Below are 13399 nucleotides of genomic sequence, written 5' to 3' on the forward strand. Positions count from 1 at the left end.
AGATATTTGGTACTTATGCTCATGTAAAGAAGCTTGGTTACCTTAAAAAATTAGATGAAAGAAGTGAAAGAATGATATTTGTAGGATATGCAAGCAATGGACATAGGTTTTTTGATGAGAAAAACATAGAATAATTATCTCGAGAGATGCAACATTCGAATTAAATTAAAATATTAAATTAAAATACTGGTTGATGACACGGAAGAAGAAGATTAAGAAAGACAAGAAAATAATGAAGATAAGAGAGATCAAGAATGTCAGAAAAATGAAGAAGAGCAAAAGGATGAAGAAATCGAAGAAAAACATGAAAATAAAAAAGATGATGAAGAGGAAGAAGAAATAAAGAAAACAAATGGAAAACCACAGAGAACAAAGAAGAAACCGGAAAGATTGAAGGATTATGTATATTTAACTTACGAAGAAGCATTAAAAGACGAAGACAAAGATGAATGGCTGAAAGCGATAAAAGAGGAAAAGCGTTCATTGAAAGAGAACGATGTCTGGGAATTAGTGGATAAAGACAAGGTAAAAGACGACCAAAAGATACTATCTAATAAATGGATATTCAAAATAAAAGAAGATGGAACATTTAAGGCTCGATTGGTGGTAAGAGGATTTGAACAGGAATTTAATGATCTACTTGATGAGGTATATAGCCCAGTAATAAGTTCAAGTGCTACAAGAACATTATTTGCGCTAGCAGCAGCACAATCCAGTTATGTAGTAAAATTTGATATAAGAACGGCATTCTTATATGGAAAACTGGATGAAGACGTGTACATGCATATACCACAGGGATACAGCAATGCAGATGAAAAAGTATGTAAACTGAAAAAAGCTTTATATGACTTAAGACAGACACCTATGAAATGGAATGAAACATTCACAAAAGTACTACAACAAATTGAGTTGCAACAATTAAAGTCAGAACAGTGTATATTTAAAAACAGTGACAGAACATTAATTATGGCTATTTATGTAGATGATGGCCTCATCATATCAAATAATAAAGAACACAAAACACGTAATTAATAAATTAAATAAAAACTTCATAACAAAAACGTGGGAAAACCGGAGCTAAAAATAGAAAATAATAATTTAAAATTACATCAAACTAGTTTAACAGAGAAAGTAATTAAAAAATATAAAATGACTGAATCAAAAGAAACGCATATACCGTTAAGCAATAGTGATTTTACAAGAAGCGATAAAAAACAAACAAAAAACTTTCCATACCAAGAACTAGTAGGAAGTTTGTTATACCTAACAAGTAAAACGCGACCGGATATCAATTTCGCGGTGAATTACGTAAGTCGTTAAGTAAAAGAAACAACAAATAGTGACATAATGTTAAAAGAATCCTAAAATATCTAAACACTAATAAAAATATCGGAATTGGATATAAACTAAACACGGGACTTGACAATATAAAATTAAGTGCTTACTGTGATGCAGACTATGCAAATTGCGAAGAAACGCGAAAAAGCACATCGGGTTACATAATATTTCTTAACGAAGGACCGATAACTTGGAGAGCGAAAAGACAACAAATTGTATCATTGTCAACAACAGAGGCAGAATATATTGCTGCAGCTGAATGCTGTAAGGAGATGATGTATTTCAAGTGTTTAATAGAGGAGATTACTGGAAGGAAGATAGAATCGACATTGTATATGGATAATAAAAGTGCAATAAGTTTAGTGAAAAGTGGCGTTATAAGTAAACGCAGCAAGCATATAGAGGTTAGGTATCATTACATAAAAGACATTGTAAAACAACAAGACATTACTTAAACGCCGGATTTTGGACGTCCGGCAAAATAACGTCCGTCCACATTCCAATAGTGGAGCGAAATAATAGTTGGGACTTTTCACACAAGCCGGTACCGGTCCGGCATAAAATCGTACCGTTCAGCTGCCGTCCGTTGCCACTACAATGAGACGGCGGCCGTGCCGTTTCAAGATGGTAGTAGCCTATGCGTATAAATGCAGGTTTATACATGCAACGGATTTTTGCCGTTCGTAATTTGCGTAGTCGCATTGCGTCGTAGCAAAAGGGTAGCAAGCTAGCGATTGTTGTTTATTTCATAATAAAATATAATTATTTAAAAAACTTTGAATTTAGTAAAATGGCTGAATGTGATAGTGAAGTGCTCATATCTCTAGTCCACGATAGACCTATTTTGTGGGATAAAAGTTTGGCTGCTTATAAGGACCGAAATTTAACCAGGAATATGTGGCGTGAGGTTTGTGTGGCATTGAACCCCGATTTTGAAAAACTGGAAGACAAAGAAAAAATGCATTTGGTATGTAATGTTCACTTTTTATTTAGATTAATAAAAAACAGCTAATATGTAAGTGAGTTTTCTGATCAAAACATTAATTATATTTTTGACATTTGCCAGGGTACACTTCCTACGCTAGACATAAAGTAATTGCAAAGCACGGTCCTAACATTATTGGCTGTAAGACCTATTCTTGTCACATTATCTCGGGGTAAATCATCTAAGCCTGTTAATGTCGTGGTATTCTCAGCCAAATATCCATCTTTATCTCGTACAAAATTATGCAATACTACACAAGATTTTACGATGTCGACTGCAAAGCCTGGCTCTACATAAATCGGCCGATGAAATACTCGCCATTTGTTGGTGAGGATGCCAAATGCACATTCGACATATCGACGTGCTCTGCATAACCTATAATTGAATATTCTTTTTTCAAGTGTTAGATGTGTTCCCCCGAAAGGTCTTAATAAATGTTTATGTAACCCAAACGCTTCATCTCCTACGAAGAAGTATGGAACATTTGGGCTTTCTGTTCCTGGTAGGCAACATTCTTTTGGTAATTGTTGCGTATTGTTTTCTATGGATTGCCATAGGCTAGAATTTTTAAATATAGAAGAATCACACTCTTTGCCATAGCTGCTAATATCAACATAAACTAATCGGTATTTGAAGTCTGCGACTGCCATTAGAACTATAGAATAGTAGCCCTTGTAGTTAAAATACATTGACCCACTATGTTGTGGACAGCTAAGGCGTATGTGTTTTCCATCTACTGCACCTATGCAGTGAGGAAAATTAGCAACTAATTCAAAATAAGAAGCAATAGATTCCCACAATCTGTTCGCATTACTGTCCAGATTGCAGTACATACATCTCTTACTATCTTCCTAGCAGTAGAAATTCCAATTTTGAAATGATGAAGTGGAAGCTGAAAAAAGGCTATGATGAAATACGTGTTGAACGATCAACTAGAATTAAAAAAAAAATATATGACGAACGTAGATCAACTGAGGATAGTATAGAGGCAATTAATGAAGAAGAAGACGATCCACTGCCTCAACGAAGTGAAGAACCAGAGACAGCCAGCGATAGAAACCCTTCTGATAAACCAAGAAAGCGTCGTAAACCAGATGATTTGGAACTTAAAATCTTGAAGGCACTGGAGCCAGAAAAAGAGGACAGCAGAATGGCATTTTTCAATAGCCTAAAGCCTCACATAGTATCCGATCTATTTACCGCGCACTCTGATACGAAAACTTCAAGTGAGCATGTATATTAGATAGATTCTTCGTAATAAAGATGTTGCATAATGCCGTCAAAAACATATGAATGCATCATGTGTGGAAAGAAGCTTATGCAATATTCTCAGCTCTACAATCATGAGAAAATTTGTGCTAACTACTGTTTAGTGTTTGAAATACCAGAAGATCCGACGGCTTTAGATATTTTCCATTTATATTTTACGCCTGAAATTATGAAGAAAATTTGTCAAGAAACAAATCAATATTATGAATTAGTTACAAAGATGAACATGAAGAATTAGAAGCCCTTCTGATAAACCAAGAAAGCGTCGTAAACCAGATGATTTGGAACTTAAAATCTTGAAGGCACTGGAGCCAGAAAAAGAGGACAGCAGAATGGCATTTTTCAATAGCCTAAAGAAAATCACATAGAGCAATTCAGCACTCAAGATTTTTTACAATTTCAGATGAGCGTTCCACAAGTCATGGCTCAAATTAACGAAAAAAGGCAGAAGGCTGCTCAACCTCCTGCGCTATTGATACCAGCTTATCACCATCCACAAATATTGACCCCGTCTACATCTTTTTATTCACAACCATCAGTAATTCAACCCTCCTCAACATTGTCTGCTTCAAGTCAGCTTCTAGAGCCATCACCCGGTTCAAGTAGCAGTGCGAGCCAATACTTCCAACATTTCAATACCGATGTACATGAAAATTCTTCACCTGCCGAGAGTGTAGATTTTACTTCCTTATAACATATGCATATATATATATATATAATATAGTATATAGTGTTTGTGTTAATATAAATAAATTTGTTTGAATTAATATAAATATATTTATTAACCTACCTCAATGTCACAGCCAGCATTTCTTTAGGTTGAATACAATTTCTCATTTTTGTATTTTGACGTTGAAGAACGTCCTTCAACTTGTCAAGTAATTCATCAAAGGAAGCAGCTGACATCCGGAAATAATTAAAAAATTTATCTTCATCATTCCGTAGGTCCTCAAAAAGTTTTCTAAATATATTTTCTTTATCTCTTCTTAAATTAATTGGATGAACCCAAAAACGACGACGTTTCTGTCTTTTTTTACGACGATAAAGTAACCACAATAATGCAATAACTTTAACTTTATCGCGTTTCATTGCAACACGCTGACAGTATAACCTATAGAAGTAATATTAAATATATACACTAACACTTTACTAAGCTCAACCAACGGTAATAAAACGTTGCGTGTGGAAGCAAGCTCATTTTTGCACGTCCGGATAAATACCGGCCGTTATTTTGCCGGACGTCCAAAATCCGGCATGTGTGTCTCCGGCCTAAGATTATATTTTATTGATGTTGTGAGCAGTAAAAATGATACTTTAATTGCTGACAACATATTGCAAAAATTACAAGATTCAGAAAACAAATTATATTTCCAGTTTTTGGATTACGTTCTTCCATTTTTTAATCATTTAAACAGAGAAATGCAGCCCGAATCCCCAAAAATTCACGTTTTATATGAAAGAGTAACAGATATATTACGAACACTTTTTGATAACTTCCTTAAAAGAGATTACATCGTTAAACCTGCAATTGATAATATTGACTTCAAAAATCCAAATAACTTTTTATCTATTGAAAACATGTATTTTGGTGCAAACGTTGCTGCCACATAAAATAATTCAAAAAATATTACACCTCATCAAATTCAAAATTTTAAATTACGTTGTTTAGAGTTTTATATTGAGGGCTGTTCACAAATTGTGTTCAGATTTCCATTGAACGACAATATATTACAAAAATTGGGTATTATAGATCCAAAAAAAGTTAATGAAGGAAGTATTCCATCAATAGTTGATATTGCCCTGCAATTCTCACACATTATTACCGAACGTGAGCTCCAAAAGTTAGATCACGAGTGGAGGTTACTCAGAAACTCCAAGGAGATGCAAAGTTACGATAACAATGTCGAGTTATTTTGGCAAACGACAAAAAATATAACTTCTGGAGATGCAACTCCTGTATTTCCAATTTTATCTAATTTTGTGGAAAATATCCTATGTTTGAAAAAAAATTGTTCCAGGGATAGGACCAAGGTTATACTAAAACGGCAATTTTCTTACTTCACCAATATTTCGCTTTCTAATTTAAAGCTTCCTCAAGGGTGAGGTTACAACTACATACAAAATCAAAGTTAGATTAAAATAACACACCAAATAAAACTTACATCGCTATGAAACAAGCAAAACACAAATTAAACATCCAACGGTTCGACATATTGTAACCACGTGCGGAACGGTGAAACGCGTGAAGCGCATGCGTGAAAAACACTTATAAAGAAAACGCACATAATTCCTATTATCTAAATAACTTAAATTTAAATCAAATCAAAACGGTTGAAAAATTAAAAACCTTAATTAAAAAACAACAACCGCCTAAATCAAAAACGAAAAGGGTAAGGGAAAATTACATAGACTATGGGAGTTGAGGTTCAAAGTCATTATTAGATAATTTATTAGACAATCCAGTTTTGTTTTTGTAAAAATCAAATATTCAAGAATAAATGGTGCTGATGGAACCAATGTCAGTCTTAAAGTTAACTGTCGACTGCTGAGTGGAGATATGGAACATTTCCAGAAATAACCGTTTATGATAGTTGTCCTCTTTGTCCAATATAGTTGTTTTATCAAACCTAAAATGATGACCATTATTGATACTATGTTGTGCTAAAGCACAACCCCCTATTAAGTTTTCTACATCACTTTTGTGTTTACTCAATCTTCTTTACAACCATTGGCAGGTTTGGCCTATGTACGTACAATTGCAACCACCACATGGGACACAATAGATGATATTCGATTGATAATCCGTGGGTATCTTATTTTTCAAATTGGAGAAGACAGAAATTAACTTAAAAGGATAGTATTCTATTATTTTCATATTTTGATCAACTTGATAATTACTAAAAACTTTCATCAGCTTATCCGTCAATTGTGGTATGTAAGTGATTTTCATGTATGTGAGATTTAAAGAATCTTGTGATTGAAGATCATTGCGATTGTTCTTAGGAGTTACATTGAATAATAATTTGTTTAACAATTTAATAGGGTATGAATTATCTAAAAAGATATTCTTTAACGTATTTAAGTTGGTTTGGATAAATTGTGGTTCTGAAATATTAATTATTCTGTGTTTCATATTTAAAACTGTATTAATTTTATGTTTCACCTTGTGAAATGAGTTGAAGTGAATATATCTGCCTGAGAAAGTCGGCTTATTGTACCAATCAAACATCAATTGATTGTCAGAGCCTCTTATAACCTTAGTATCCAAGAAGGGGACAAAATTGTTTTTTTCACATTCAATAGTGAATTTTATGTGATTATTGAAATTGTTGAAAATGTTCAAAACCCTTTCCTCAGAACTATGTGGTATAGATAGAATAATGTCATCGACATATTTTTTTATGAATGGTAACTCAAACTCCAATGTAGGAATTATTTTCTGTAAAGTATAATCCATAACTATTTGTGCTAAAATGGGTGAAATGGGTGATCCCATGGGTGTGCCAAAGATCTGTTGGTAAGTATTGTTGTTAAAAGTAAAAAAAGTTCAATCGCAGATGGTGGTAAGAGCTTTAAGGAAAAGTTCCCTTTTAACATTAAATTGCTCTGAAATGAAAGACCACTGTTCTCCAATAATTTGAGTAACCAAACTGACGGGGATATTTGTAAACAAACTGACCACATTTAAAGAAACCACAACATAACCTGCGGGTAAGATTTTACCTTTTAACTCTCTTACAAAATCAAAAGTATTCTTTACATTATAATTTGTTTTCGATTCAAAAGCAACCGTTAACATCTTGGCCAACAAAGATGACACGCCATAAGTAGCTGAGCCCACTGAAGAGATAATGGGACGTAATGGGATGTCCTCCTTATGCACTTTAGGCAAAAAATAGGCTCTTGAAGTGACCGTATTGTATTTTGTTAAGTTTTTCAATTGTACTACATCGATAAAGTCATTGTCAAACAAATCTTTTACCAGTTTATTTATTCTAGTTTGCAAGATGTTGGTCATATCTTTATTGTTAGCCAATTTCTTATAGGTGTCTCTGTCATTCAACATCTGTTCTGCCTTGGTAATGTAAGATTCCTTAGATAGAACGACTGTAATGGAACCCTTGTCTGCTTTGGTAACTAGTAGATCTGGATGTTCTTTTAGAAATTTAAATGTTTTTCGTTGGGTAGAAAGTAGAAAAGATTCCAACCATGTAGGAACAACCTCTGTTGTTAAGTGATTAGTGACTATATTGGTCGCTTTTGCTCTTACAATATCTCTCTTACTATTAGAAACCGTGTTGATTATATTCTTAATTTCCATAATTAAGCTTTTTGTGCAATACTCTTTATTACCCAAAGGTGTGACAAATTTCGGACCTAAAGCTAACAGGTGTTTAACATCATCCGGAATAATAACATCAGTAGTGTTAACTAACCATTTTTCTACTCTACTATTTAACTTATTACTAAAATTGTTGATCCTATCTTTATGTAATTTATTAAATTTTTTGCAGTTAACCCTTTTCACCTTATTGAAAGATTTCTTATACTGGCGGCACAAGTTATCGTTAAAAGAAAGGAAAGTACTGTGAGGGACAATACTTTTTATTTTACCGGTTAAAATATCTATTGATCTTTCTAATTGATTCAATTTGTCTATAGTTATCTTAATTTCGAAGTTTAAAACACATGATGCCAACCTGTTTGTGAATATCCCAATACGCTGCCGTAGAGGACCCTTAACATCATCGATGAGATTTATTAAATTCTTGCTACCGTCCGAGATGTGAGTTGGATTTATTCCAAATTTTCTGCATTTAATAAGGAACGTTAATCTATTTCTGTTTCATAGCGATGTAAGTTTTATTTGGTGTGTTATTTTAATCTAACTTTGATTTTGTATGTAGTTGTAACCTCACCCTTGAGGAAGCTTTAAATTAGAAAGCGAAATATTGGTGAAGTAAGAAAATTGCCGTTTTAGTATAACCTTGGTCCTATCCCTGGAACAATTTTTTTTCAAGTTTAATATCGGGATCGAACAAATCTTCCTGCTTCAAATTAATATCCTATGTTTGCCACACTCTTCCGCAAATTGCGAGAGAGTGTTTTCGACCTACAATTTGTTAAAAACTAAACAAAGAAACCAATATCAAATATAATATAAATAACAATATCTAAACCAATATCTAAACAGCAATATCTGGATTGTTATATACAAAACAACATATGGAAAAGTACGTATGTCACAATTTTCCAGTTGAAAAAGACTTGACAAATAAGATGACTGATACTATATTAAAAGGTAAAAGTTCCTACCAAGATTAAATTTAAGCTTAGATATATAAGAACTGTATTTTTTTAAATAAATATTTTATAAAGAAAATTATTCGATTGTGTTTTATTTAAATGAAAATAAATACATTGTGATTTTCACGTGAATAATACCAATTTTCAAAATCTTCCGAATATTGTCGCAATCTACCGATTTTTGACGAACGTCTCCCGAATTCGTTATTGGCGAAGGTGGTAACACTGGTGCAGATGCTAGTGAGTGTCGAGTAGAGAGTGTCGGGACAAAATATCGAATTTCTCCTCGTATAAGATAAGTGATAATATATTAAGAAATGAGAGTCGTAGTAATAAATTAGAAACTATGTATGATATGTATTATGATTACGGTAGATAATAAGCTGATTACTGTACATAAAAATGCAGAAAGCGTTTTATGGTTAAAAATAAATATTGAAAGAAAAAAAGATTATTTTTTAATTCTTTTTTAATTTTTTTTTTTTTAATTCCCTTTTTAAAATGTTTTCAAAATAAGGCAATTCGTATTTTATTGCGATATTTAGCTGGGTTTTTGTGGTATTCATCGATAGCCACGCCCTTCGCCATATAAGACGTGTGATTCCCCGAACCAACAGTCTCTACATGTCGGTTAATTCAATATCATCGGTAACCGCTCACAACCGGTACGTGCTTGGACGTGTTAATGTTATAACTGCAGCCTTTTTACTGTTTTTAAAAGTAAGTTATTATTCAATTATTTATTATAAGAATAGATATTTATTATGCTACTAGGCAACATGACAACCGTAAATAAAAAAAGAAAATATGAAGAAGAAAATAGATGTTTTCGTAGCGAATGGGAGGAAAGTTTCGCATTTATCGAATACAATGGTAAATCATTGTGTCTTATTTGCAAAGATACCATCGCAAACTATAAAATAAGTAATTTACGCAGACATTATGAAACAACTCATCCGCAGTTTTCCATTCAATATCCACCAAGTTCAAAATTGCGAAAAGAAAAATTAATGTCGTTAAAAAATTGTCTCCAGAAACAACAAGGCCTCTTAGCTTCATGCAGTAACGAGGATATCAGGAAAATTGAAGCTAGTTTTATTATATCTTGGAATATTGCCCGTGAAAAACGCCCGTATGTTGAAGGAGAATTTATTAAAAATAACTTAGTAGACGTAATTAACATTCTGGAACCAACTAATGAAAAATTGCTGAAACTAATTACCCAAATTCCAACATCACGCCGTACTACAGAGCGTCGTATTTCTATAATAAATAAAAGTATTGAAAATACTTTGAAATATGATTTAAATAACTGTACTGCATTCAGCATAGCGCTCGACGAATCTACAGATATTCAAGATATTCCACAATTAGCGATTTTTGTCCGCTGCGGTTCTGAAGAAGTACATATAAAAGAAGAATTGTTAGATCTTGTAGCTCTTAGAGAAACAACTCGCGGCATCGATATAAAAAATGCATTCAATATGGTATTGAATAATTTTCACTTACCTATTGATAAACTTGTAAGCGTTGCGACGGATGGAGCTCCTGCGATGACAGGAAAAAACCAAGGACTTATTGGTCTTTTGAAAAGTGATCCAAAAATTCCTAAGTTTGTACCAATTCATTGTATAATTCATCGCGAACATATCATAAGTAAATACTTAAAATTCGAAAACGTATGGAATATTGTTTTGAAAGTAATACACTTTATTCGTGTAAATGCAAAAACCCATCGTCAGTTCAAGAATTTTTTAGAAGAACTGAAAGAGGACGGAGATAAATCGCCAAATGATATATCATTTTACTGTATTGTAAGATGGTTATCAGTTTATAATGTTTTGAACCGATTCAATGAATTACTCACTCCCATTTGCATATTTTTAAAAGAACAAGGAAGGCAATGTCTTGAACTGGAAGACAAAAACTGGCTGCAAGATTTCTCATTTCTGACTGACACCATGCAGCACTTACACACCCTCAATTTAGCTTTGCAAGGAAAAGAAAAAACTAATGTTATGAATTTAAGTTTTTGACAGTAACTAGGAAAAATGATCTTATTAATGTATGCTGAGTGTGTTTTATTGTAAATATTTTGTATCTGGTGAATGGTGTAGTTGTTGTTTAATCTTATAGCGTCGATTTTTCTAATTTCTTTAACGAAGTCTGATTCATTGAGGGGAACATGTTCTAATCTGTCAAAAAATCGCATACTGGCTTGTTTATGTTGTGAGCACTTGTATGAATTGTTAGGGATGATAGTGTCAGTTGTAGTTGGTTTTCTAAATATGTTGAAATCTAGTTTATTATTATAAATATTTCTCTTTATAGTTAGGTCCAGAAAATTGAGACTTAGATTATTTTCAAATTCCGTGGTGAAGTCAAGTTTTGAAATGTTATTGTAGATTTTGTTTAATGCTTTAAATTTAGCTTTATTCCCGTCATAAACAACTTGTAAGGCTCAGAAAAAAGTTGATTCTCGAAATGGTTCACATATATGTCCGATAGTATGCCGGATATGGGAGAACCCATTTTCAGACCGTCTGTCATCCTGTAAAATTTATCATCAAATGCAAAAAAGTTTTGTTTGCAGGTCAAAGATAGAACATCTTATTTCCAAAATGTCAAGATTTAGGTCTAGTTGAAATTCTATTAAGTGTTTTCTAATTATTTTCATGGTTTTGTTAATAGGTACATTGGTGTAAAGGTTCTTTATGTCAAAAGATATGGGTTTACTTCTCTTATTAGTCTTAAAATTATCTAGCTTATTGATGAGGTCTTTGGAGTTCTTGATGGTATGTTGAAAATACTCGTGAAAAACGTCATATAAGAACCTTTGAATGAGTCTGGCAACCTTGTTTGTGGGAATATCGTTATTGCTGATGATGGGTCTAATAATTTTTTGAATAGTTGCTTGTTGCAGTTAATATTTCATTATACATTAGTGTTTAGGCAACCCAAATAACAAACCAAATTTTATGTAACCATGACAATTTTGTCGATTTCAAATGTTACAAATAAAACAAGCAGCCATTATTGTATTCGTTATTAAAACGACGCCTTTTATTCGATCCTCTGAAGAATTCAACTTAGAACCCCAATTCAAGTAAGAAATTTCCAATTTTTCTTTCGAACCAACACCTACAATTATTCCCGACATTTGTCGCGCGAACATTTGGTCCTTCGAGCCGGATTGTCGGTATTACCGGATTGTCGGTATTTTCTCTTTTCCCCGGTTATCGGACACATCTTCGCCAGCGTGCGTTGTTGGGCCCTTCGTTGCCGCGCTTTAATTCCCGGTACCTTGGGGTGATCCGGACGCACGACGCTGTTTCCGAGATTCCTTTTCCCTTAATTTATATTTAATTTCGTTTATTTTGAATTTATTTATTCACCATGACAACGACAACTGATAAATTACAAAAGGCCGTTTTAAAAAGGACTAGTTTGCTTAATAGATTAAATGAAACTCTTACCTACGGCCAAAACTTGATCTCGGAAGAAGATAAATGTATCTTTTCTGCACGGGCAGACCGCGTTGATACTGTTTATGATCAATTTCAAGACATTCACAACCAGATCATGGGTTTTATCTCAGATGGTGACTTCCCACAACATGATGAGGTAAGGAAAGAAGTTGATAAAGCTTATTTTACCATCAAATCGATCCTTATAAAAAATAAATCGTCACCTGCACCTATTCCTATTCCGCAATCATGTCCAAAACTAAACAAAATCATAATTCCTGTTTTTGACGGCAATTACAAAAATTGGCCGACCTTTTTCGATTTATTTAATACAATGATTAATGACAATGATTCATTATCAGCCGTAGCCAAATATCAATATCTTCTCACTTCACTGTCCGGAGAAGCGTTAAATTTAATAAAAGGTCTTCCTGTGACCAATGACAACTATATAATTGCCTATAACTCGTTAAAGGGGAGGTACCAGAATAAACGTCATCTTGCTACTTTATATTTTAACGAGATCGTTGCTCTGAAGCCAATACAAGAAGAGTCATCGAAATCTTTTAGGTTTTTAATAGATACCTTCAAAGAAAATATAGACGGTTTTCGGATGCTTAATTTTCCCGTTGATCAATGGGACTTTCTTTTGTTTAATATTCTTCTTCAGAAGTTAAACATTTCTACAAAAACCAAGTTTGAATCCGAACATACCACCTTTGAAATTCCAACATACCTTCAATTAATTAATTTCCTAGAAAACCAAGCAAAGGCTTTCGATTCAGTGTTACTCACATCTGATAAACTTTCCATGAACAAAAACAAACCTTTTCAAAATTATCGTGGCAAAACATCGGTTAACCTCAAAACTGAAGATGTAAAACTATCTTTTAAATGCATATTATGCCCAGAATCACATTCAATATATCGTTGTTCTAAGTTTCTTGCAAAATCAGCTTCAGAAAGATTATCCATAGCAAGAGATCACAATCTCTGTCGCAACTGCTTAAACAAAAATCACAATACAAGTTCT

The 13399-nt window shown here is 33.1% G+C and overlaps 1 protein-coding gene and 1 long non-coding RNA gene across 2 annotated transcripts; one reads left to right on the forward strand and one right to left on the reverse strand.

Moving 5' to 3' along the window:
- The first annotated feature begins 9678 nt into the window (after positions 1 to 9678).
- Positions 9679 to 10935, forward strand: LOC139431353 (general transcription factor II-I repeat domain-containing protein 2A-like). The gene has a single exon (XM_071199008.1). It carries the CDS (start codon positions 9679 to 9681, stop codon positions 10933 to 10935), a length of 1257 nt encoding a protein of 418 aa, XP_071055109.1.
- Positions 10936 to 11930: 995 nt separating this feature from the next.
- LOC139431411 (uncharacterized) lies at positions 11931 to 13096 on the reverse strand. Its single transcript, XR_011641514.1, has 3 exons — positions 12952 to 13096; positions 12376 to 12898; positions 11931 to 12308 (listed from the first exon to the last, which is right to left on the reverse strand). It is a non-coding gene; the product is annotated as an uncharacterized lncRNA (long non-coding RNA).
- Positions 13097 to 13399: the final 303 nt, after the last annotated feature.

This window comes from Onthophagus taurus, chromosome 8, assembly GCF_036711975.1.
Source record: "Onthophagus taurus isolate NC chromosome 8, IU_Otau_3.0, whole genome shotgun sequence".
Classification (NCBI taxonomy): domain Eukaryota; kingdom Metazoa; phylum Arthropoda; class Insecta; order Coleoptera; family Scarabaeidae; genus Onthophagus; species Onthophagus taurus.